Source organism: Dryobates pubescens, chromosome 4, assembly GCF_014839835.1.
Source record: "Dryobates pubescens isolate bDryPub1 chromosome 4, bDryPub1.pri, whole genome shotgun sequence".
In the NCBI taxonomy this organism is placed as follows: domain Eukaryota; kingdom Metazoa; phylum Chordata; class Aves; order Piciformes; family Picidae; genus Dryobates; species Dryobates pubescens.
Window position 1 is genome coordinate 46,377,242 of NC_071615.1, and position 26,289 is coordinate 46,403,530.

Here is a 26,289-nt window from a genome sequence, read left to right on the forward strand (position 1 = left end):
TCTATGATTCTATGATTTTGCATCTGGCTGCTTTCTGATTAGAAAACTTTTGTTTCTTTTAACTATAAAGCAAAAGCCTTGGAAGAAATGCCTGTCATATAGCTTGGTACACATTAACTCAGCACGTATACAACTCAGACAGACAACAATTCTATTTTTGCTGAAGAAAAACTCTCAAGGCTGAATAGTCTTCCAGCGGAGGGTTCTTCAGTATTTGCTGATCACAGCATTCTCCTCATATTGGCTGTTTAAACACTCCCTCAAATACAGCCATTTTCCTTATAAAGTGAAAACACACAGTGATTAAAAAAAAGGCACATTGGCCAAAGAAAGGATAGGCTGTGAAACTGGACTTTAGTCCAGCAGCCATTTTTTGTTCATCACAGCTTTCTCTGTGACAACCCTTGGAAACATCAGAATATTAACCTGGAAATGAGCATTTCTGGTTGTTCAGCAGAGCCTGTGAACCAATTAACACAAGTCAGTTTGGAAATTTAGGAGGGAGATGTCAACACCTGTCATTTTGCCTTCTTCAGCAAGAACTCACTCGTGTCAGTATGACGATGATGAGAATTTTAGTAGCACATATGTGGATAAAACCAAGGGCCAACTTACCCCCTCATCCTGAGAGAGTGGGTTGTTGATGATCAAGTCTTGCTGTCCAGCTTTCCGAGGGTTTGTAATGTGCTGGGTAAAACCAGAAAAAAACCCATCAAATCCTCTTTTGTCATACTGGAAGTATTAATATAATAAGACCTTACAATGGCTTTCCATTACCCAAGTGGGGCCTAGAGGAAGATGAGGCAGGACTCTTTATCAGGGAGTGTAGTTATAGGATGAAGAGCAACAGTCTTAAATTGAAAAAGAGTGGATTTACATTAGATGTAACGAAGAATAGGATGGAACAAAGATGAAACAGGTTTCCCAGAGAAGTTGTGGATGCTTCCTGCCTCGAATTGTTCAAGGCACTGCAGGATGGGGCTTTGAGCATCCTCATTTAGTGGAAGGTATTCCTGCCCATGGCAGGGGGTGGCACTTGATGACCTTTAAGTTCCCTTCCAACCCAAACTGTTTGATGATTCTATGAACTATGTCAAAGTATGAGAGTAGAGAACCTATTTTGTACCAACTTACAATTTCTTTGATCTTACTGTAAGAAGTTCTTAAGTCTGAAGTTGTTTTAATCCATTGACTTCTGTCTTGGGGTAGAACCTCCAGAAACAACTATCAACAAAATAAGTACATGAAGTTTTATGAGTTTAACATAGCCTTTCATATGCATCCTACCAGACAGCATAAATCATTTCAGAAAGGAGAAGCATTTGCTCTACACGTTAAGAAAGCACAGACATACAAAGTACTCCTGGCTTTAGCACTTTCTAGTCAGTAAATAAGAAGCTACAAACAACATCAGTTCTAGATACAAAACAAAGCAACTGCAGCCACAAACCCAAACTTTGTAAAGTGTCACAACATAAGCAAAGCTGATTGAGACCTCCAAGGGAGAAACAAAATGCAAAGAACTGAAAATAAATAGACAAAACTTGAGGCTATTTAAAAACCACTGATGAGTTAGTGCAATATACTTAAAACCAAATGCAAACGTGGAGTAGAAACTAAGCACACAGATGTATACTCTACCTAAGAAATGTGGAAATGGAAAATCTTAAACATATAGAAAAGAAACATGTTCTAGACAGCTAGAAGAGTTGAGTTTGCAAAAAGCCTTTGAGAATGTTCTTTCACATTCCTGTTTTAAAAGGGCTAGGAAGGAAAAGATGACTCAGTTGCCTATAAAATCAGTAAAAAACCCAGGGAATTGTCTCAGTTTTAAATGCTTTATTCCCACATTTTAAAGCATTAAGAAACAGTAAATACTGATGTAAAATAATTCTCAAATTACTAAAAATAGCTAAATATTTCAGAATTTAAAAACATAGATAATATTTTTCTAGTGGGCAGTTTAAAACAGAGCTCTAACTCATATTGGGGCATGCAAAATAATTAAGTCTTATTCCTAAAATAAAACCACTCCTGATTTTAATTCATGGACAGTGAGGGACTTGATGCTTTCATTAGTTTAGGGTTTTGACTTCTAATGTGGAGACTATAGAATACTTGCACGTTCAAGTATTGAGACTCAAGAATACAAGCACATTGGTGAAACCGTGTTGTGGCCTTCTGAAGAACAGTATTTCCATTAACTTTAACCTTCTTCAATGCCACACACCTTTCAAATTTCTTTTATTCATATACAAAGAGTGTTTTCACTTTCTTCTTATAGGTCTTTGTACCAAAGTGAAGCCTGAGAAATTCCAAGCTTAGTCATTTAAATGATCATTGCTAAAATACAGCAACTCTACTAGGGAAATTGTGCAGTATGGAAGACCTGGTGACAGTGCAATAACATTCTTTACATCTTTGAATAGCATCTCAGTATTTACTTTGCTTTCTTTCTCTCTTCTGTCTCCTCCATCCCCTGCAACTTTAAAATAAATGGTAAGAGACTTCTGAGGGCCTGATATGTTTTAAGACTGCAAGACCTGGCTTCCCTCTCTATCCAGTCATTAAAAGGATTGGCCTTCATTTTCACATTTCACTGGGAAGAGCTGAGAGCACAAGCATCATTCCGATTTCAAAGGAATCCCAAGTTCCACAAAACATAAACTGTGAGACAAACTTCCTTTTTATTTCCAGTGTATGACTTCATTGCACAGAGATGGAGGGAGAGATGGGTGTGTGGCATCCAATCCTAAACACATCACACAGCACAAGGATATTCTTTCATAGGAATCTTTTGCTATCACTTGCAATTCAGCTTTAAAGCAACTCAATATGATTAGCAAATACCCTATGAATTATAGAAATTAGTGAAAAAAAAAAACCACTGGGATGAAGTCTCTTGGAAAATTCATGATTCTTTGCATCAATAATCTTCCAGCACATCAGGTAATGTGTTGATATATTGCAACCAGAAACTGTAAATAAATATTTTCTCTTCTTACCTTCCAGCAAACACTACGGAACCTGCTGCTTCTCAGCTGCCCATTAATCCCCTTCAGCCGTATTGTTGCCAAGTAATTGTTGTTTACAAATAGTTCTTCCCATTCTTTACTGTGTGCAAAAGCAAAAGGAATGAGCGTTTAAAGAACAACAACAACAAAACCCCAGACTTAGCTGATTTAAGGACTATATGACACTACCCAATTTTGGGTAAGCAGGGGAAGGGAACTTTTATTTCTTTCTTTTTTTTAATGTATATCTTTAGTTGTGCAGCATTTCTAAACGCATGGCTGTCTTTTTGGACACATTTCTTCTTTGGATTTAATGAATATGTAGATCGCTATAATTATGCCAGCTACTGAAATTCATAATGTCTATGGAGGCTATTCCATTTCCTCTAAAATGTTGGTACTGCAGTTCAGTGAATAAACAAGAAAAATGAATATTAATATGAGCACATTCATGTTTCAGCTGTAGACAAAGAAGTACCTATTCCAAAAATATGCAACAGAAAAAGTGCACTGTTGACTACTAGCTCCTCACATGACATATTTGCTTAAATGAACCTTCTTTTCTTCTTAATGTCAAGCTGGGCAGTTAAGCATAATAGAAGATGACTTTCTTTAACATTTAGTGCTATTTACTATTGAAATCACTCCTACTTCTTTCTACATGATCAGTTTTGAAAATTTTAACAGGTGCTAGCAAATTTAAAAAAACATCAAAAAATTAAAAAGCCTCACTGTATAAACTGTTAAAGGCAAGCTTGAGTACCTTGCAGTACCTATGGCTGACTAGATAAACAACCTAAATATGCCTCCCAGGCATGCAGGCACCAGGGGCCTAACACCTGTGCCTCATTAATATACAAGTAAATCTGCTCTACTGGGAAACAATTGGAAATTAATTGTCCCAAACTATCTACTGAGTTTGAATAAAAGAATTAAATCTGTAATTCCTGCACCTTCTACTGAAATGAATCTCAAGAACAGTGTGAGGCATTTGATGGTCATAGTAGCCCAAGACTAGCTCACAGACCTTCTACGACTACTCTAAAACCCAAAGGGTAATTTCAGTGTAGAGATTTGGGTCATGTGCAAGGAAATGTGTTTCAGATTTATTTTCAGTGTATGTCCTTAAGGTGAACAGCTCCTTCTCCCACTGTCACATGGGAGACTATTACTTCTCCCTGGGAGACCAAATGAAACCAGAAAGAGGGAAACTATTATTGTGACTCCAGGCTAAGATCTCACCAGATTTTCTTTACTAAGAAGGGTCACAGAGTGGATGATACTAAATAGCAACAGACTCTGTTTCAGCAAGCTGCCCTAAATATATACAAGCTAAACTTAAGATAGTTTTTGGCCTTTTAAGCTGAGTTGTGAGGATGAGGTTTTTTTAAAGCTAGTTTTAGATAACTCTTAGTTTGATTTCAGAACAGAATTACATGATAGATTTGCTGGAAATAGTTGGGGAATGGACTTGGCAAGCCAAGAAATTAGGATCCTGTTCCTTTGAGATGGGAACACTGTGTCCAGTATTGGGCTCTCCAGTTCAAGAAAGACAGGGAATCTTCTGCAGAGAATCAAGCGGAGAGCTACACGGATGATTACGGTACTTGAACATCTCCCCTGTGAAGAAAGACTGAGAGACCTGGGGCTGCTTAGAAGAGAAGGCTGAGAGGGGATCTTATCAATGGCTACAAATATCTGAGGGGTGGGTGTCAAGATGAAGGATAGTCTCTTATTGATGTTACCAGTGACAGAACAAGGAACGACAGGTATGAGCTAGAACACAACAGGTTCTACCTCAGCATGAGGATACACTTCTTTACGTTCTGTGTTTGTGAATGCATCACCTTCGAGGTAGAATTGTTTCCTAAATAAATTGGATATCTACTTCTGGGCCTTGATTATTAATTACTTTGAAAAGTGAAGGTACTTGGGATATAAACAAAGGCAACTAAAGCAGCCTGAGTGATAAGGGGTGCTTTAGCTTCTGCTGTATTCCCAGGTGAACCAAAATAGCAGTGCGTAACTCCAATGGTGTGGGGCAGATTCCATCCCCACCCTCCTCCCTTCCTCCCTCCCTTCCTTCCTGTCTCCCATGTGCCTTCACTTTCTGCAGCAAGCACCCTATGATTGTTTACCAGGATTCTGTCTCCTTTAAGTACAACGTATGGTGTATAGCAGACACAGCTTGAGAGAAATCCGAGCCTTTGGTTCACAGTCACTTTTACTTCCATAACCACAGCATATTATACCTATCTAAATAACCCTCCTGTTTCTATCATGCATAATATTCTTCATGTGCCATTGTAAATTTTGTAGCATCATTGGCCACTAGTAACTACTGCCAAGCTGCCTCCCTAAGGTAGTGATGCTTCAAGAGTGACATGTTCCCCTTGCACATCACGACTGGTCAGACTCTGAAGCTATTCACATTGTTCTGCAAGTGGATGACATTCCCACAGTATCTCTGAGAATGCCACACATCAGTTGAGTTAGCAAGAGGTTTCAATGAGTAAAAAGGCAAACACAAAGAAAGGAAAGAGACTGTTATTTTTTCATCAGCTGCTGGGAGTGATTGTTATGCAGTATTAGTACAGATACTATGCTTTGTCTTTTTCCACCCCCCCCCCCCCCAATTTATAATGCAATTCCAAACACATTTTGAACAAAATCATATTTAAAACAGCCAAAAGAAAACTGGCAAGATCATATCGCCCCTGAATCTCCCCACGGCTGCTCGGATCACTCAAAGCAAAAGTTAAAAGCAACTGGAAAAACAAAAAGGAAAATAAAAATGACTTGGAAGCTGGAATCTGCTTTGTTTTTAGTAGAGCTGAATGATATCTAAAATCTTTTCTGAACTGCATTCACTAATTCATTTCTCAAATATTTCTAACAAAAGCCAACAAATTAAGCCTTAACATGCTAGAGACTATTTCAATAACGGTGCAACATCAACAAGCAATCAGTTCTCAACAGACAGCTTTTCAAATGACATGGCCCTACTCTGGAAACTAATATCTATCAGCCTTGTTAACCCAGGCCTGCAGAAAGCTCACTGGTCAAAGCAAAATGAGCAATGAGGAATGGAACTCAAGTCTACTGCATCCCATTTGCTTCACTGAAGTGAAAGATTTCAACAGCCAATTGGAACCACTTAAACTATGAATAAGCACATGCAATTATTTTGAATCCCTCTAGAAAAGCAAATGCATAATCAAGTGCTAATACTATCTTTGGGCTCTGCATTTAAACAGAGGTGAATGCCAATGTTTTCTGGTTACTTTGCACATATTTTTCATTTCATATCCTTAATTGAGTATCTTGTCTAATAAACTATCATACATGTTGTAAAGTCTTCATAAGACCTGCACAAGCAAAAGGTAATTGGATCAATGTTTCTTTAAGAAACTGAATTTCACATGGTGTATCTATGCAGCCACTCACCAAGGTGAAAAAAAATACTGGTATGTGTTAGGGACAGCTGCATTGCTTTGAAATGGGAAAAATGCTCAATACATATCACACAGAATCACAGAATCACCAAGGTTGGAAGAGACCTCAAAGATCACCAAGTCCAACCTGTCACCACAGACCTCATGACTGAACCATGGCACCAAGTGCCATGTCCAATCCCCTCTTGAACACCTCCAGGGATGGTGACTCCACCACCTCCCTGGGCAGCACATTCCAATGCCTAACAACTCTCTGAGTGAAGAACTTTCTCCTCACCTCGAGCCTAAACTTCCCCTGGTGCAGCATTTGTTCTGGTGCTGGTTGCCTGGGAGAAGAGACCAACCCCCACCCATCTACAATCTCCTTTCAGGTAGTTGTACACAGCGATAAGGTCTCCCCTGAGCCTCCTCTTCTGAACAAAAATGAATGAATGAAAAAGCAAGCAAACCAATGGAAGGGATGAAGGTGGCAGATTTGTTCTGCAAGGTTTGTTCTTGTATCTCATCTGTTCCATTCCATCTTTTAAAACATCTATTTATGTCCTAACTACCAGAGATTGAATCTGAACTTTATGCTGGCATCTGTTCTAATAGGCATATCTTCTCGCATATAAGAAACTAGGTCGATCTCCTAGCAAACCATATATAAGCTTATTCATTATCCTCTTTCTTTCCAACACATGTTTTGTTGATATGATGCTTGTTAAGATAATCACAAACATTAGATTTTCAGAGATAAAAATACAAAGGTCTGGATGAGAGACTTCTCTCTCTGTGGACACACTGTAAGATAGGGAGTACAATAAACAGGGCTTTACCTCAGAAAGTCTAAGTGAAATTTTGCATGCAGTTAGACAGCATTCTGAAAAGGTATTTAAATCCCTAAAGTGCAGCATCTTCATAAAAGACACTGGAATGCCCTATTGCCCAGCTCTTGAGAAGCAAGCAACTATAAACTCTTTAAGAATGAGTGACACACATAATGTAACAAGATGCTGTGGCACAACTGCTCAGCTTACCTGTAATGTGACAGACACCTGAAAAAGGACTTTGGAACTCAGAGTTTTACTGAGCTGTACTAGTGTTGGGGAGATGTACAAAGACTTTCCCTCAGTGATAGCCAGTAGTGGAACATCAGCCTCTGGCTCTGCTGCTAAATTCTGATCTACAGCATAATGGCAAAATCAATGCATCGAGCAGAGACATGTAAAAGAATGCAATGCCCACCTAAGCTCGTTACAAAACAAATACTCTGTTCAGAAGAGGAAGAAATACAATAGAGGAAGAGTGGTATAGCACAGATAGCAACCACTGCTAGTTAACTTCTGCATTTATTGATTTACAAGATAAGGCTGCTGATGTGTACAAATGCAGAACCCAAGTTTAAAGCTAGTGGAAGAAGCATTTTTGTACTATGATGTTCAGACATGAGGAAGCTCTGTGGAAGAAGCTGAAACCCACAGAAATGTGAAAATGTGAATAGTGACATCAAACTACCATCTCTGTCACTGAAAGAGGGCAAAGAACTCAGTTCTCTGACTTCAGAGGCTCAGACGTATGAGGTAAATATTACTGTCCAAAATTGCCAGCCTGGTTAATTCTATTCTATTCTATGCTATGCTATGCTATGCTATGCTATGCTATGCTATGCTATGCAATGCTATTCTACTCTACTCTACTCTATTCTACGCTACTTCACTTTCAGTTGAAACTGCAACAAAGCAGCCAGTATCTATGAGGCCCTTAGAGTGTGTGTACTGTTATTTTATCTCATGCATTTTGGAAGTACTCTATGACAAGTTTTGAAATCCCTTTTTTTTGTGTCTGGGATGAAACAAGACCAATGTAATATTTACAACATTAAGGTAACAAAGAATATTTCCCAGTTCATGGAAGAATTCTGCAATACTCCTAAGAGTTGTGGTGAACATTTGCATACATGGTTAAGATTTCAGTCCGACTCCCAAGCTTATTCCATGCTCTAGACTTATCAGGGTCAGGGTTGGAAGGGACCTCAAGGATCATCTAGTTCCAAGCCCCCTGTCATGGGCAAGGGCACCTCACACTACATCAGGTTGCTCAGAGACACATCCAGCCTGGCCTTAAAAACCTCCAGGGATGAGGCTTCTACCATGCCCCTGGGCAACAAGTTCCAGTGTCTCATCACCCTCATGGGGAAGAACTTCTTTCTAACATCCAATCTGAATCTACCCATTTCCAGTTTGGCTCTATTTCCCCTAGTCCCATCACTCCCTGACACCCTAAAAAGTCCCTCCCCAGCTTTCTTGTAGCCCCCTTCAGATACTGGAACGCCACAATAAGGTCTCCCTGGAGCCTTCTATTCTCCAGACTGAACAGCCCCAACTTTCTCAGTCTGTCTCCATAGGAGAGTAGCTCCAGCCCGCTCCTCATCCTTGTGGCCCTTCTCTGGACACATTCCAGCACCTCCAGATCCTTCCTGTAATAGGGGCTCCAGAACTGGATGCAGTAGTCCAGGTGGGGTCTCGTCAGAGTGGAGCAGAGAGGAAGAATCAGCTTCCTCGCCCTGCTGGCCACATTTCTCTAGATGCAGCCCAGGCTCTGTTTGGCTCTCTGGGCTGCAAGTGCATACTGGTGGCTTATGTCAAGCTTCTCATTCACCAGTAACCCCAAGTCCTTTTCTTCAGGGCTGCTCTCAAACCAGTCCCTCCCTGACCTATATCAGTAATTGGGATTACTCTGACCCAGATGCAGGACCTTGCACTTGGTCTTATTGAACTTCATGAGGTTGACTTGGGCCCACCTCTTCAGCCTGTCCAAGTCCCTCTTGATATGGACAGCCTGAGAGAGATCCAAAGAAAACTGCTGAGCAGTGCTGCTAGCATTGGCAGGATAGTTTTTCAGAAGTGGTGTGAGTGCTTCAGAAAAAAAACATTTAACTTTTTCTACCATTTCTGTAGTGTGCTTTTTCAAGTGCTGAGACCCAAACTTGGCTCCCCTCAGGCACTCCATGAAGCAACAGGCTACAGAACAGGCTAGCATGAAGAAGAAAAAAACCCTCCAATTACTGTGTCATATATTTTGCAATATGAGGTCTTTATTGATAGGAACATCAATAAGTGCATGTACTACCTCTATTTAAACAGAGGCCAGAGGTTTTTTCACACATATTCATGTAAATCCAAGAAACATGCATAGTTTGTATTATTTATTTTGCCACAAAATCAACAGTTGAGAAAAAAAAAGTGAAACAACAGCCAAGAATGTAATACACCCAGAGTTAATTCTGTAAAAAAATGGTGGAAAAATAATTGAAAGGCAGTATTGAGTAATAAGCAGTAAGATTCTAAGCCAAACCATTTCTGAAACACACAGATTTATATTTGCTACCCTAAAAATTCACTTGACAGCCTTAATGTGAAGGCTTATCAACCTGCTTGAAAAATATATGTATTTTCCTCCGTTTCCTCAACTCCTGCCTCAGGATATGAGGCAGAGTTAAGAGCCATGTAAGTGTGAATATGCATGGCTGAGCTGCTGGGAGGCTCAACATTCAAAGGGCAGATTTTTCTGAACAGTTCAGGTCTTTTGCTTGACATACAGTTAAAAAGGTTCGTGTGAAGAAAGGTAAAATCACTTTCTGAAGTAAATATCCCAGCAAAAACTTAAGGCTGTTAGCTAGCTATGCTTTTTAAGTTACTGCTGGGTGTGTAGTTTCCCATGTAGAATAGAATAGAACAGAACAGAACAGAATAGAATAGAATAGAATAGAATAGAATAGAATAGACCAGACGAGGTTGGAAGAGACCTTCAAGATCATCACGTCCAACCTATCAACTAATCCAACCCACCTAATCAACTAAACCACACAGCCAAGCACCCCATCAAGTCTCCTCCTCAACACCTCCAATGATGGTGACTCCACCACCTCCCCAGGCAGCCCATTCCAATGGGCAATCACTCTCTCTGTGTAGAACTTCTTCCTAACATCCAGCCTAAACCTCCCTTGGAGCAGCCTGAGACTGTGTCCTCTTGTTCTGGTGCTGGCTGCCTGGGAGAAGAGACCAACCTCAGTCTGTCTACAACCTCCCTTCAGGTAGTTGTAGAGAGCAAGAAGGTCTCCCCTGAGCCTTGTCTTCTCCAGGCTAAGCAACCCCAGCTCCCTCAGCCTCTCCTGACAGGGCTTGTGCTCCACACCCCTCACCAGCTTTGTTGCCTTCTCTGGACAGGTTCCAGCATCTCAACATCTTTCTTGAATTGAGGGGCCCAGAACTGGACATAGTATTCAAGGTGTGGCCTAACCAGGGCTGAGTAGAGCACTGCTATTCTTTAATGTAAGAGCTACTTGTAGTATGCAACATAAGTTAAAAGCTGCAGCTCTACAAATCATCAAACTAAAACCAGGGAGAACAGAGAAGCTTTTTGGAGGAATATGCCCCAAAATGCTGAAATGTTTCTTGCTTACTCACACCCAACTAGCTAGAGCAGGTCTAGAACTGGCACAGCCATAAGAATATTTAAAAACATGTGCTCCATTTCAAAGCTTGGACAATCTCATGACATGCAGGGCGACAAATGCAAAATTCTAGCTCAGACTGATAATTCTGCCTTCACTTTGTAAACCTGCCCATTTTGCATGCTCTGACCTAGACAATGAGCAAGCGATTTTCTGATCTAACTTTTATCTCTTGAACAGACAAGGTTTTATTACCATCATTAAAAAACATGTAGTCTCACTAACAGCAAGTCATTGCTCTTTAGATTTATTTCAATTATACATTATTTTGATAAATTTTATATTCAAGCTTCTTTGGATTAAAAACTGTAATTCCTCAAACCTGCTGTCTTGTACTCCAGTCTTACATACAGTTCTAGGTCATGGTGTTTTGGCTGGTGTTTTTTAAACCCAAATGAAATCGCTCATCAGATGTATTTTGAGGAGAGTGTAGGAAAATCAAGGTATCTGGTTTAGCTTTCAGTAGTTCTGTTACAAAATTGTAGTACACAACTCTTCCATTTAAAATCCCACTGAGCTAGTGGGAGCACTGAGGTAGTACTCAGCAAAGAACTGATCCTCTCCAGGTTCTCTTGCTGCTGAACTCAGCCAACAACCCACTCCCAGTTCTGCGGCAAATGTTATTCCTTCTATGTCAGTGGACTAGAAGCTAATGCCAGCAAGACTAAGATCTTACTTTAGCATCAAGGAAAACACACTGCCATACACCTGTCACTGTTAGTCATACTCCTGCAAAGAACATGCAAGTTCTAAGTTTTAAATGAATGATATTGGTAAGTTCACTGCATTACTTAGATCTGCTGATGTGTTTCAGTGAGAGAGAGCCTGGAGAAGAGGAGACTGAGAGGGGATCTTAAAACTCTCTCCAACTACTTAAAAGGAAGTTGTAGCCAGGTGGGGGTCAGGCTCTTCTCCCAGACAACTTGTGACAGGGCAAGAGGGCATGGTATGAAGCTGCACCAGGAGAGGTTTAGGTTGGATATTAGGAAGCACTTCACAGAAAGTCTGATTAGGCACTGGGTTGGACTGCCCAGGGAGGTGGTGGAATCACCATCACTGGAGGTGTTTAAGAAAAGATTGGACGTGGCACTTGGTGGCTTGGTTTAGCTGATGTCGTGGTGTTGGGCCATAGGCTGGACTTGATGATCTCAAAGGTTTTTTCCAGCCTCAATAATTCTGTGATTCTGTATGAAGCTTTGGCCTAAGGAGGTTCTTTGGAAACCGTAGCCGTGGTGAAGCTTTGTGTATTTTATATGCTTTGCACTGCAGCATATAGTTATGACTGGCATTTCCATTTCAACTTCCCAATTCTATCCAACCCAGTGTGGAGTGTTTTCTTTAACTCCTTTGATAAGGGTTAAAGAGCTCTGTCTTGCTGTGTAAACTCAAGACAAAATGTTTGGATCTCAGCAAAAGTATACTGCACATAGGGTTTCAGTTCCTTAAGGACTACTTCTTCTTCCCTGTCTTATGACGTGCCTTACAAATTCCTTAGGACACCAGGCAAGGAATGCAGAGTAAATCATCTGCAGAAGGAAGAAGTCAATAAAAGAAGTTTGACAAGATGGAGCTGGAAATCATACAATGGTCCTTGTGCAGAAAAAGAAAGTAATTTTGAAAGAACTCGCAGAAAACCAGAAATCTAAGCTCCCAGCACATAAGAGGGTAATCTTCTTGGATTTGGAGAAAAAAGGTGTTTAGATGGAAAATGTCATCAGTGCAAAGAGTCACTGTCTCTGGCTAGAAATATGAGATCTACGAGATGGAATTGCTAATATCTTCAAAAACATGGGCAAAATGAGAATACTGGCACAGACCCCCATGTTCAGGGAAAGATTATGAGCACACTCACAGTGTAATCTTCCAGAAGAATCACAGAATTCAAAGACAGAGTTTCCAGGCTCTCAGGTAAAACCAACTTGTACTGAAAAGGCCTCTTTGCACATAAATGGCATCAACCAGCACGCTGTCTAGCAAGCAGCTCTATGTAAGACAAAACAAACACCCATGCCATTTCTACTGCTTCCTTGTGGAAAGAGAGAAAGGATGCAGGTGCTGAAGAACTCTCCTGACAGAGTGGCGGTGAAGTGCTACCATGGATGCCATTTCACTGCTCCATTCTCTGTTCTCAAAGTTTTGGATCTCAAGTTATTTGAAAAATCCAACCAAAACAAGCTTGTTCTTTACAGCTCTTGATTCTGTGTGGACACAGAGTGGACAAAGTTATGGAAAACATGGCTTAAAAGTGAAGCAGGAAAGAAATATCACCTGTGTATGAATGAGCATAAATAGGGTTATGTAGATGGAAAAGAGCTCCTTCTTAGTAGATCAAGACAAGAGTTTTCTCTATGGTGAAAGTTGTCTACATCTTCACACTATATTTGACATATAAGAACAGAGGCTGTGTAGCCATTTCTAGCTCAGCTGCTGAGAAAAGGCACCGGTCAAAGAGGAATCAAAACAGTTTCACTGCCTGCTTTTGGAAGGGGGTAGAACAAGGAGGAACAGCTTGCGCCCCTTGCCGTCTTTCTTCTGTATGCTCTGTGTCAGTCCTGTGGTTGTTGGCTGGCACACAAAAAACATGCCTTAGCCAGCAGGACCACATTGCCTTTTTGCAGTAAGAAAGAAAACATCTGGTAAGCAGAATCTGTAAGAAGTCAGGGGAAGAAAAGAAAATACCAGAGTCTTTCTTATGCTAGATCGTCTGTCTATTTGAAATATCAGCTGAAGAAGGAATATATATTGTCTACATAACCCACAGCTTAGGGCAATCATCACTTGTCATAGGGTTTAAGCCACACAAGAAAGAACTTTATCTTGATTCACAGGGTAGAAATTAAACTTACATACGAGTGCAGAGATGTATTAAGAAATTAACCAGCATAGTAGTCATGAATCTCTGAATCACAAAGGAAGTTAACAATACAAGTATGAAAAGTGAGCTTTTTTTAGGCTATATATTTATTAGAAGCAGTATTAATGTAAGAATCCACCTTGGGAGGAAATAAGTGTCCTTGAGATGTTAGATTCTATCAGCCAAATTGAATATCTGCATCAATGGCTCTCCCTAAAAGTCATAATTAGGTCATTAAAATATATTTAGAAAAATAGCCTGTAAAATAAAGTTAAAAAATACTCACCTTCATTTTATTTCATAGGTCACTGTTATACCATCTAATAAGATAATTAAAAACATGCAAGCAGCTAGTACTGAGGCTAAACAGATTAATGTAATAGTCTGTAGTCATATGTGCTGGCAAGGGGTTCACCTCTTTGGCGAGGAGAAGGTCAGCTGCCCTTGGGAAGGCAGGAGAAAGACAGTATTTCTACTTTCCAGTGGCACTGCATTGCAGATACTGAAACTGGAGACCCACACCTATTTCTCTTTTCCTTTTGGTGAAGCTTGACCGATTTGCACATCCAGAAAAGGCTTTAAAACCATAGCAATATAACAACACAATACAGCAGAACTCAAATGTCTTCCTCAAGCTTCTTTCATTTCAAAGATGAAAGTTATTTTATGTCTTCATCTCTGCTCAAATCTTTCTAATAGTGAAGTTCTAATTTTGGTGTTTTAAGGATGGAAGTTACTTCATGTTTACATTTTTGCTCAAATTTTTCTAATAGTGAAGTTCTAATTTTGGTGACATGCACCTATGAAATAATTTTCATAATTTCTTCTGAGCAAAGCTGCTTTCCAAACCCACAATAGAATAATCCCATAGAATAGAATAGAATAGAATAGAATAGAATAGAATAGAATGAAATAGAATAGAATAAACCAGGTTGGAAGAGACCTTCAAGATCATTGCGTCCAACCCATCAACCAATCCAACCCACCTAATCAACTAACCCATGGCACCAAGCACCCATGAGAGCCTGAACACCAGACAGAAAATGCTCTACACCCTGACAGATCATATTCACAAACTCACATTCAGAAATATATGTCAATTACATATTCTTTTCACTTCCAAACTTTATGTCCTAAAGGGAAATGTTCACTCTCTGAACATCAGCAGCATTAAATCTGTGCCATGATCAACATAAGCAGGCATCACAAACTCTAGGGTGACACCATCATATTAAAAATAAAACTAGACAAATAGTCCTACAGCATCATAAATATATCAAAGGATAATGATCTGACACCCTTTATTAATAAACACATCCACACTCAGAGTCTTGTACTGGATAGTGTAAAATTGTCCTTTAAAACAAAGGGTTGGAATCAAGTAACCACTCCTCCCCTTATTGTAGTAAACCCAATATGCTCTTAGAAGCATTTTAATAGCAAAACACATGAAAAAAAAAATTATAAACATTTGGAGTTGCCTCTTCTCCTAAAGAAACTGTAAGGAGACTGCTAACACATGAAGCAAGTTTTGCTTTAGTAAAACTTCCACCAGGATTTTGCATGTATTAGTCTTCTGTAAGCATGACATCGACCATGAGCCACATATGCCTTTGTCTCTTTTAGGGCAAAAAGTCACCACCCAGTCTTTTTTGACCACATTGAAAGCCACTGAATAAACAAGACTATCATCAGTTTTGCCGAATCACTAACTTATTGAAACAATATTCACTGAAAATAACCTAAGACCAAACCTCTAATGAATCCTTAAGGAAACAACAACCACTAAACATCATTCATTACCTTTCAAGGCACTGTAAGATTCACTTTTTGTCTTTCTAAAGGTATTATCTGCTCCTTTTCACCCAACATCCAGCCCAGAATGCTGTCATATAATATTCAACCTAACCAGTAAATGTACAACTAGGCTCATAATATGATGGGAGTTGCTTGCCACTGAACAGAATATATTAATTTCACACCTTAAACACTGTAATATTACTTAATAATGGTGCTAGCTTGACAACTGTTAGAAGTCAGAGGTTTCTTTCTTATATATAGATATATACACACACATATGATATACTCACACAGAGATATATATGTATGTGTGTATCTTGCTTTATCATCTCACATCTAATTATTTAAGCAACAATACTTTGGCAGTGCATCTGGCAGGGACTGCTTTTACAATATTAATTAACCTCAATTTTGTCAGTTTTGTCTGTAGTCCTCTCTGTCAGAATACAATTATTATTCAGGGGAGGCCATAGCCAACAATGCATTTTTATAATATGCACTTTGGACTCAAGGATATGGATATACAAAGGTCAGCCTTAACCTCCACCTATTTGTGAAGCATTAGAGATGGCTGAGAATTCACTATGGTTTAGGAAATCAGCCAAGTCCAGCTTTGGGCTCCCCAGTTCAGAAGGGACAGGGATCTACTCAGTAAGAGTCCAAGGAGGGCTACAAGGATGATGAAGGGACTGGAGTGCTGCCTTGTGAGGAGAGGCTGAGAGACCTCGGGCTGTTTAGTCTGGAGAGGAGAAGATTGAGAGGGGATTTAATCAATGTTTCTAAATCTCTGAGGGCTGGGTGTCAAGAGGCAGGGGACAGGCTCTGCTCAGTTGCACCCTGGGATAGGACAAGGGGCAATGGAGAGAAACTGCAGTACAGAAGGTTCCACCTCAACATGGGAAGGAACTTCTTCACTGTGAGGGTCACAGAGCACTGGAACAGGCTCCTCAGAGAGCTTGTGGAGTCTCCTTCTCTGGAGACTTTCGAGACCCATCTGGATGCATTCCTGTGTGACCTGTGCTAGATTCTATGGTCCTGCCCTGGCAGGGGGGTTGGACTTGATCTTTGGAGGTCCCTTCCAACCCCTAACATCCTGTGATCCTGTGAAGTACACAGCACCATGTCCTATACTCCACTTCTAGCTGTCCGTGCTAGCTACTTTCCTTGCACTGGCACCAATATCCATTTGAACCTTTTGCGGGCAGAGACTGTGAACCAAGACATCAGAACACTCTCTGCAAAGTCTTAATAGGCTGGACTAGGTTAGGTCCCTGAACTAGCTCAGAGAGATGAGTGCTCCTGCAGGAGTAAAGAAGGGGTAGGAAAAAAGGGTCAGTCACCAGCCCCACAGCTCACACTCTCCAGGAAACGGAGCCTATCTGAAGCTGGCTTCTTATTCTTCAAGTGTCACACTTTGGCAGGTGTAACAGCTGGGGCTCTTGTGTTAACAACTTTCAGGAATAAGTGTCCTGGAATTAGCAGCAGAGAGCTCTCAACTCCTCTCTTGCTGATCTCGCTAGATTCTGTCTTGCCTATTTCACAGTATCACTAAGGTTGGAAGAGACCTCAAAGATCATCGAGTCCAACCTGTCTTTGCACAGACTGCTGCAAAGTCTCTGTATCTACATGTGGCTCACCTATAAAACATGAAAATTGCCCTGGGTGGTACTTTTTTAGGCCTTTTTAAAAGTTAGATAGTATGTTGCATGCATTAGAAAACACAAACATGGCAAGAAATTGAGTCAGGCAGACCCCTGAAATGAATCTGCTAAGATACCTTTCCCCAAGTAAACATGGTATCTAGCCTTGAAGGATTTTGTATCATCACAGGGTAGGTTTCATTAGAACAGACTTTCCAGGAGACAGAAAACTGGAAGGATTTGCAGATCAAACCTCCCCTGCCCCACCATGTCCCTGCAGGTACACCCTTTTTTTTTTTCAACCTTGCTCTCAGTCCAGAAGCTTCCTCTGGGTGTCTGAATCACAACAAACCCTCTAGGTCTCAAGGAAAAGTCTTTGTTTTCAACATCCTCAAGACCAGGTTGTTTACTCCTCAGCAATCTCTCAGTCTCCAGCCTGCAACAAGTTCTCAAGGTGCCGTGTCCCTCTGTGCCAACTCACACCTGAAGACTCGTGCCTAGCACAGCTCACTGCTTGGAAGATGCTGCAATTTTCCCACCTAGCTGGCTGCAACCAAGACAAGGCAAACAGGCAGGTTCCTCCTGCCTGCCTGCCTACACCTCTTTGAAGTACAGACTCCAGTAGACTACAAATGACAAAGATGCCATCCATCATAGTTCACTAACCAAATCCCAAATAATTATGTGGTAAGCTTGTTTTACTTAAGCATCAAAATCAGATGCAGTCATTCTGGTTAGCAAAAATATCACTATTAATTTACCAGTCACAAGGACAAAGATTTAGCATTTGTAGTAGCGACAGCATGTTGCTGGCTGGAAGATAAAACTGCATTATCTGCTGAATACCTTCCTGTGCTTTCAAGTGCAAGATACCCTCTGGTATGTACTCAAGCTCAAAAGAGTTACTCAGCGTCATGTTTCTTTAATTCAACAGAACTGAGACATTATTTTTCTGTCAGAAAACCTCAGATTGAGCAAATCCTGGCTTTGGTCTCTGACCTGAAATAATGAACAAATATTGTTCCATAGATCCTGTTACTTTGGAGGCAATCAGCAAGGAGATCCCTGGTCCCACGTCTTAGCTGCTATGAGCTGAGGTGGGATTCTTCTACTTTATTGATTACTTTTGAGAAAACAAATACAAATACCTAGGCTTGCAAACATCCTGAGCTTTCATTAACTAAGCATTCTGAACACTTTTCTCAAAGAAAAAAAATAATCCAGAAAACTTCTCACTGAATTCCTTCATTAAACCCTTCACACCCTTTAGCTTACTGACTGCTGCAATTTAGACTGTAAAATACTCTTAAAATATATGGGCTTGTTCTTTTGCTTTAAATATGTTATTATATGCAAACATATTAAAATTAGAAAAGAAATGTAAAAAAATCACCAACCTGTAAGAAATAAATGTTCCATCAGTATCTGAGGTGAGGTGTGTACTTCCATTTCCATTGGATCTTCCTGAAACAAAAAGAAAACACCTTTATTATGATAATAAATAACACTACATATAGATAAAAACTGTGATTGACTTTACTATCTACAGCAACTTTAGTTTATGACAAAACTTGCAGAGATAAGTCTCAACCTTACAGCTTCCAATTCTTACAGCTATCAAGATCGACAACTAGCTCCAGGTTCAATTTGGAGTTTGAGTGTTCTGACACTACTTGACTAGCACAAGGTTGAAGAGTTAGACCATATCAATAGGTGAGCTAATTCAACTTAAATTTTGCTAATAGTTACTACAGGCCCACACTCCTGATAACCAGGAGGCAGCCTTCTTTGCAGATCAGGCTGTTTTCTGTTTAATTCAGGATCTTTGCTTACTCCAGACATTCCTTTAAAAACACTTCAGTCGTTCGCTTTGGCACAGAACTTTCTTTCCAAGTGTTTTTTCCCCATCTAACTTGGAATGCATTTTTATTGATTTTTTGTTTAAGAACTTGTGCACCTTTGTCTAAAATAAATCCCCAAACTCTACTGCATTTCAGTCTAAATTTGGTAACTTTGGTTGATTTCATTTTGGAAATGGAAATCCTAACTTAATCAATCTGCTTTCTGTTTACTAAATTTAACTAAATGAACAACACCAGAAATTTCATCCAGGAGCTGACCCTCCTGTTATTAATAACCGTCTGTTCCTTTGTTTCTTGTGTCTTGTAAATAGTCTCCCATGTTGGGATAGTCTTAAGTAATATACTTTTTCATATATTACCCAGCTCCACATCTGATCCTGAGCATTCAGGGAAACAACTGAACTGCATGGAACCTCTTTTAAAGCCAAATGGCTGTCTGCAATGATACTGGGCAATTTTTGATAGGGACATAGCACACCAAAATGGGTCCTGAATGCACTACTGTACTTCATTCCTACTTAGAAAACTCCTAAGCATTCACCTCTCACACTAGTCAGGCTGAAAAAGGAAACTCATTCACAATGCTAAGTTATTGGGTGTTAATGGGGTGCTTGGTGCCATGGTTTAGTTGTTTAGGTGGCGTGGATTGGTTGATGGGTTGGACGCGATGATCTTGAAGGTCTCTTCCAACCTGGTTTATTCTATCCTATTCTATTTTTCATATGCTGAAAAATAGCTTTTTGGAAGTCTTTTCTAGAATGGTAAGATGACCTTCTTCGTTTCTGAGGAATGAGGTTTAAGAATACCTCAAAAAGGCCTTTATCGTCTTTCAACCAAACCATTAGTGCTGCTCGAGGTGTCAACAGGACTGCAAAGAAATCCAGAACCCTGGTGGTAGAAGTTGTTCTTTCACCATGATCCCACAACAAACATCTGGTGGGATCTTGAGCCTGCCACCGAGCTGTTCTTCACAAAGTACTCTCAGTGTAGCTTGCTTTATTCTGAAGCACTTTCCCAAAGGACAATGATTCCCTCTATTTAAATGGCCACCACATTACTTTGTATACCTGCTGAGAACAACTCTCATATTTACAGAAGTTATTGTTGGGAGATTTTTTTGAGAGCTGCTTTTACTGTTCATTTTACTGTTCACTTTTACTGTTCAGCTGCTTTTACTGTTAAACATCATTAAGCAACAGGTACCAAAACTCCATAGCACTAGGAACATTCATTCAGCTCTCAAAAAGAGGATTTAGTGGAGTGGGAATTTCCATGGTTGTTTTCTTGCGCCATCCTTTTCCTGACAGATAAATCTGTTAGGACAACTTGAAAGAAGTGAAAATGTTGAAAGTGATAAAAATGATAAAGCAAAGTATTCATTGACTTAACAGTGGAGTCCCTCAACATTGACCCCTGTTATCCAAAAGTTCTTTGAGCAAATCCTGGTATATTTTCATAGTCAGTAATACTTGAGCACAAATGGGTTAACAAGTAATTCAACAACTAATGAACTGTAGGAATCCAGAGCCTGGACAACCTCTCTTCAGGCAAGTTCCAGTTATTCCTCCTTTTAAAAGATACAGAGAACTCCCAGTAGAACAGACAGATTATTTGTATATTCTTCAGTGGCAATGACACACATATCTGGTAATATTAGGATGTATACTGAACAGTTATGAATATAAGAGTCATGATGCTGGTGATAGAATTTGTGGTCTCAAATTAAAACTCCTGACTGATTCAGTATTATCTTTAGAGATCCTTTTTGAGACTTGAGAATGGGAAGAAGGGCTCTGTTGTAGAAACAGTGCATGCTCTGCCAACTCTGTCCTACAACCCCTGTGAAGATTTCCAAACTGAAACTGCAAGAGCAAGGGGGGCGCAAATCTTATCACACTTGCAGAGGAAATAGAAGGGTGTGATGGTTTAATCCACCCACATTAACAAAAATTCGGCTCAACTCAGTTGGGGAAAGCAAATGGAGCTGTATTTACAAGCAAAACTACACTCTACAATGGAATGTAATGAATATGTACAAATATACAGGACATACAATATTATATAGGTAGTTACGGGAAGAAAATGGCACAGAAACCCCCTTGGATGGGGGAAAACTGCCCCGCTTTCCCCCCTAACCTTCCCTCCCCGTTTTCCTCTGTTTAATTAGAAGAAAAAGAGAAAAGAGATGTTAGAGAGAGCCATTAGCTCAAAGCATTGTTAGAAGTTTGCAGCCTTATTTCAAAGTTAGCTGATAAGAAGTTCTTTCCAGCCAGGCAGCCAGAAGAGAAAGAAAGGAATGAAGTAGAATGTGAGATTGTTAGAATACATCCCACACATCTGACCAATGAAATTAGTTTAGAATAATCTTTTGTTTTCCTTTTTACACCCAACAGGATTTGTTTACACTTCTTCACTCTTCTGCTCGAATATCTGCAGCTAACTTTAAAGGCATAGCCTAAAACTGCCGCAAAGGGAAAGAAGCAGTACCATAACAAGCATCAGTATCAAAGCAAGTATTGTCAAGGTGCTCAGCTTTCAGCACTAGAGTAGTCATTTGCTTTAATACAATGATGAAATATGGCACTAACCTTCCAAAAGGCCTGAAAATCATAGTCATAGAATGATTTAGGTTGGAAGGGACCTCTAAAGGTCGTAGGAGATGTGTTCCAGCCCTCTGATCATTTTTGTGTCTCTCCTCGGTGCCTGCTTGAGCAGGTGCATGTCTTTCGTGTGCTGAGTATTCCAGAGCTGAACAGAGTATTGCTGGTGGAATCTCACCAGAGCAGAGCACAGAGGAGAACCAGCTGCCTGGACCTGCTGGCCACACTGCTTTTTATGCAGTCCAGGGTACTGTTGGCTTTCTGGGCCATGAGCACATGTACTGAGTTCTTCCACCAGCATCCCCATGTCCTTCTCTGCAGGGCTGCTTTCAATCCCTTATTCCCAGTCTGTACTGATACTGGTGATTGCACCAGTCCAGGTGCAGGACCTTGTGCTTGGCCTTGTTGAATCTCATGAGATTCATGAGGGCAAACTTCTTTAGCTTGTCCAGGTGCCTCTGGATGGCATCCCATTCCCCAGATGTATCAGCCCCACCACTCAGCTGGGCACCATCTGCAAACTTACTGAAGGTGCACTTGATCATTCCATGTCAAGAGGTACCAGTATGGACCCCTGAGTGGCACTACTTGTCACCCACTTCCATATGGACATTGAACCCTCTCGATGAAACCATGTAACCAAGTTCCTAATTCCAAAAAACAATTCAAAAGGTAATCTGGATATCTTTCCTGCTGTTGCTTTAACTGGAGAAAATTCTTCTCCTGGGAATGAATACTTTCTCCTGAAAGAATTCAGGTCTATTGCCCTAGTTTAATAAAGGCTGCTCTAGTGCATGGAGACCAGGGGCTAAAAGGAGCTCAGGCTCGAGTCGTTGGGAGCTGGTACTACTGCACACAGCTGGAGGCTCTGTCAAGAGAATTTGCATAACTTGAAATTGATGCTTTTACTGATAGGTCAAAGGAGGACTGATTAGTGGCTTCTTTAAGGTTTCAGAGATGCATGGAGAAGGATTTGTAACTTGTACATTTACTAGAATTTGCTAGGTTCACACAGGCTTGTCACTTACAGCAACTCTTTTCTTGTAAAAACATGTTTGGGGTTACAGATAGAGCATAAAATAGATGGACCCAGAATAAGGAGGATGCCAAATACACTTTCTGAAGATTATCTATATTATAAACTACAGCACAGGAGGTTCCACCTCAACATGAGGAGGAACTTCTTTACTGTGAGAGTCACAGAGCACTGGAACAGGCTCCCCAGAGAGGTTGTGGAGTCTCCGTCTCTGGAGACTTTCCAGACCCATCTGGATGCATTCCTGTGTGATCTGTGCTAGATTCTATGGTCCTGCTCTGGCAGGGATCTTGATCTCCAGTGGTCCCTTCCACCCCTTAACATCCTGTGATCTGAAAACCACAAGTAGAGAGCATAAAAACCATGCATAGAAAAGCCTAATTTAAATATGCACACTATTTTTGTATTTCTATTTTTTCACAGGCTATTACCCTGGTAGCAAAATACCTTCTCAAAGAAGAGCTTTTTCAAGGTGTTTCCACTTCAGGCAATAAGAAAAAACTGGATATCATTTCGGAGCCCCAGTTTAAGAGCAGGGAGATGCTCTGGGTACACACCAGGCACAACGAACACTCTGCTCTTAAGCATGTGCTCAACGAAAATGAAAAAGCATGTGAAGAATGGAAAGGGGAGAGACATTTCCCATTTATCTCCTTCATCAGCCCTCTGAAAACAGCTGTCTTCTGTGAGATGCAAAAATTCAGTGTGGGACTTCTTAGGCAGAAGGAGTGGTACACTATCACAACCAGCTGCAAATCGACGACTGCAAGAAGCTTGAAGGATATCCCCTTATACTCCATGGGAATACTCCTTTTCAAAAGACTTGAACTTTGCTTTTCCATTTGAAAACATGTTTTGATACTGATGCCTTCACCTACATACACATTTCTGCCTGCAAGTACACACATATGTGCATGCCTATGTGTGGGCACACATGCATATTTATACATATACCCATTTATCACAGAATCACAGATTTTCAGAGGCTGGAAGGGATCCCAAAAGATCATCCAGTCCAACCCCCTGCCAGAGCAGGATCACCTAGACCAGATTACACAGTAATGCATCCAGGTGAATTTTGAATATCTCCAGAGAGGGGGACTCCACAACCTCCCTGGGCAGCCTGTGCCAGCGCTCCATCACCCTCACAGTAAAAATCTTCAGCAGTTTACCAATCTTGTGCTCGCTATGAAAGGATTTTACAGCTTGCAGTTTAGGAGGCGCTGATAAAAGAGATCCCGCTTAAGGAATCAAACTGTGAATCCCCCTGCGCTTCAAAGCGTCAAAAAGGAGACAGATTTCTCTGCTGACAAGTTTGCGCTCCCTTTAATATTTTGTTTGTATTCTAATCAAAGGTTAAGTGTTGTCAAACCCCCAAATTTATTTAGCAGTTGTGAAAATTTAAGTTCAGGTTGATACAAAACACTCAATCAATTAATGCAGTGTTTTATGATAAGAGACAAGGAAAAATTGAACACAAATAACTGCTTGCAGCCTGCGGTTGCACATTCTTACAACACGACTTCCAAATTCCACGCCGTATTCATTTCCAGCACATTTAAAGCTTAATAATTTAATGATTTATCCCATTTTAATTTATACTTTCAAACCCACTTTGAACAATCCGAGGTGCCACTAGAGATCATAACAGTGGTCCTGGTTAAGTCAAATAATAATTACAGTGCTTTCACTTTAAAGATGAGATTATTTTTAATTATTGAGTGAAGTACTTGAGGTACCATACTTATATAATTACGCTACTCATTAAATGGTTATTGAAAGCTGAAATGTAATTTTAATGACAGCTACCTATTTTTCTTTGCACACTTTATAGATGACAGATCAGTCAGGAATTCTAGTTTGCTCAAAAAAAACACCCCAACCCCAACCATCATCCTTGCAGCTGCACCAGTTCTTTCAGGTGTAAAACAATTAGGCTGTGGTGTTAAAAGCAACTTAAAACCCTCTTTTTTTCTCCTCCCCCCAATGATATTTATATGAAATACAGGAACTAGTAAACCCACAACAATAATGCAGGGATATTTTTTTTTTCCCTTCATAATTAATAATAATAATGATAAAACTACAAAAATTCTGGCCCTAAGCTATAGCTGTGCTACAAACAATATCCTCCCCCAAAAAACCCTAGTGACAATCCCAATACGCCAGAATGATTCTAGTCAAAATCTGCTCCTCGTATAATGCAAAAAAAAATGCTTAACAGATTGCAGACCTTTATTGTGAGTATAAAGGGGTAATCAACATACAATAAGCATTTTATTAGGTATTAAAACTATATATAATGCCACGAGACTCTTTTGCTTTTTGTAACACCAAGGTTCACAACTCCTCCAACGTCCAATTCTTTCCTACTGTTTGCTCCATAGGTAAGATATTCTTCGACTGATCTGGTTAAATTTTGTTCTGGTATCTCGGATTCTCTGGCAATCGACACCACAGAGCTGTTTTCTCAGAAAGGAACACCTAAAGCCTAACACCCTGTATTTCAATCCTTTATACATAATGCTTGAAATCCGCTGCATTTTGTCCATTGTTCCAGAGGCTGCTATCTTGTTCAAATTAAGCTTTCCTTTCTCACAATGAAACCCAAACAGAAGAGTAAATTTGTTTCATTAACAATATTAAAGCAAAGATTTCTGAGTTCGCTGTATGGGGAAAAGGCAATAAAGTTTTGAAGAGGGAAAAACTGCTTTGTTCCTTCAATCCCCTAGTTGAAATTAATTATAGCAAATGTTTATGAAAACATCTGTTCCATACAGTTATAAATTCTTAATTTTAGCATGGGCGATTCCAGGCTCCTCCATTATTTTGAAAGAGCAGGCTGACAACTGAAAGGTTTACAAAAGAGCAGACAATTGGTATTTCTACAGCACCAAATATGCAGTTTGGAAAGTCTTCAGGATCTCAGTAGGAAAGAAAAAAAGAAAATACAATACCAAAAGACTAAGATGACTGAGGCGTTCTGATTCAGGTCTGCTGATAGACCAAAACGGCAGGAGGGTAAGGGGAAAAAAAATAAGAGGAGAATTAATCCAACAACAAAGAGCAAACGGAGATATTTTGGTTTATTTTTTAATACATAAAGTAGATGTTTAAAAAGTAAAACGTAGTGGAGGTATGGATTTCTCTCTTCTGCGTTTTGCCGGCTTCTGAAGGAAGGAGGGAGGGAGGGAGGGAAGCTCCCGGCATTACCGCATCGTATCAAGAGAGGGTGCTGCAGAGTTTCAGATGACGCTGGCGCTGCTCCCCATCGGAAGCTCCAGCGCTGGTAGCAGCAGCCCCTACACTACAGGCGTTGCTTCGGACTTTTTATATCACACCCTTGCAACTACAGTGTTAAATTCAATTTACACCAAATAAGCTTTTAAAATGATTAAATGGAGCAAGCTCAAAGCAGTGTACAGAAACTGAAAATAATGCCTTCAGCTAAAGAATTAAGTGCACCCGCACTTCTGATATTTATAAAATAATTATTAGGCTGGAAAGTTGAAGAACATTTCACTCTGAGCAAG

General features: G+C 40.2%; 1 protein-coding gene across 1 annotated transcript in view; it reads right to left on the minus strand.

Annotated features, from left to right (window-relative positions):
* Positions 1-26,289, minus strand: part of TBC1D5 (TBC1 domain family member 5) — a 329,215-nt gene that overhangs the window by 148,575 nt on the left and 154,351 nt on the right. The window contains exons 5-8 of the mRNA XM_054161226.1: positions 18,656-18,722; positions 3,006-3,114; positions 1,135-1,224; positions 616-687 (exon numbers count right to left, since the gene is read on the minus strand). Of these exons, the coding sequence (XP_054017201.1) occupies positions 616-687; positions 1,135-1,224; positions 3,006-3,114; positions 18,656-18,722 (338 nt within the window). The remainder of the gene's footprint in view (positions 1-615; positions 688-1,134; positions 1,225-3,005; positions 3,115-18,655; positions 18,723-26,289) is intronic.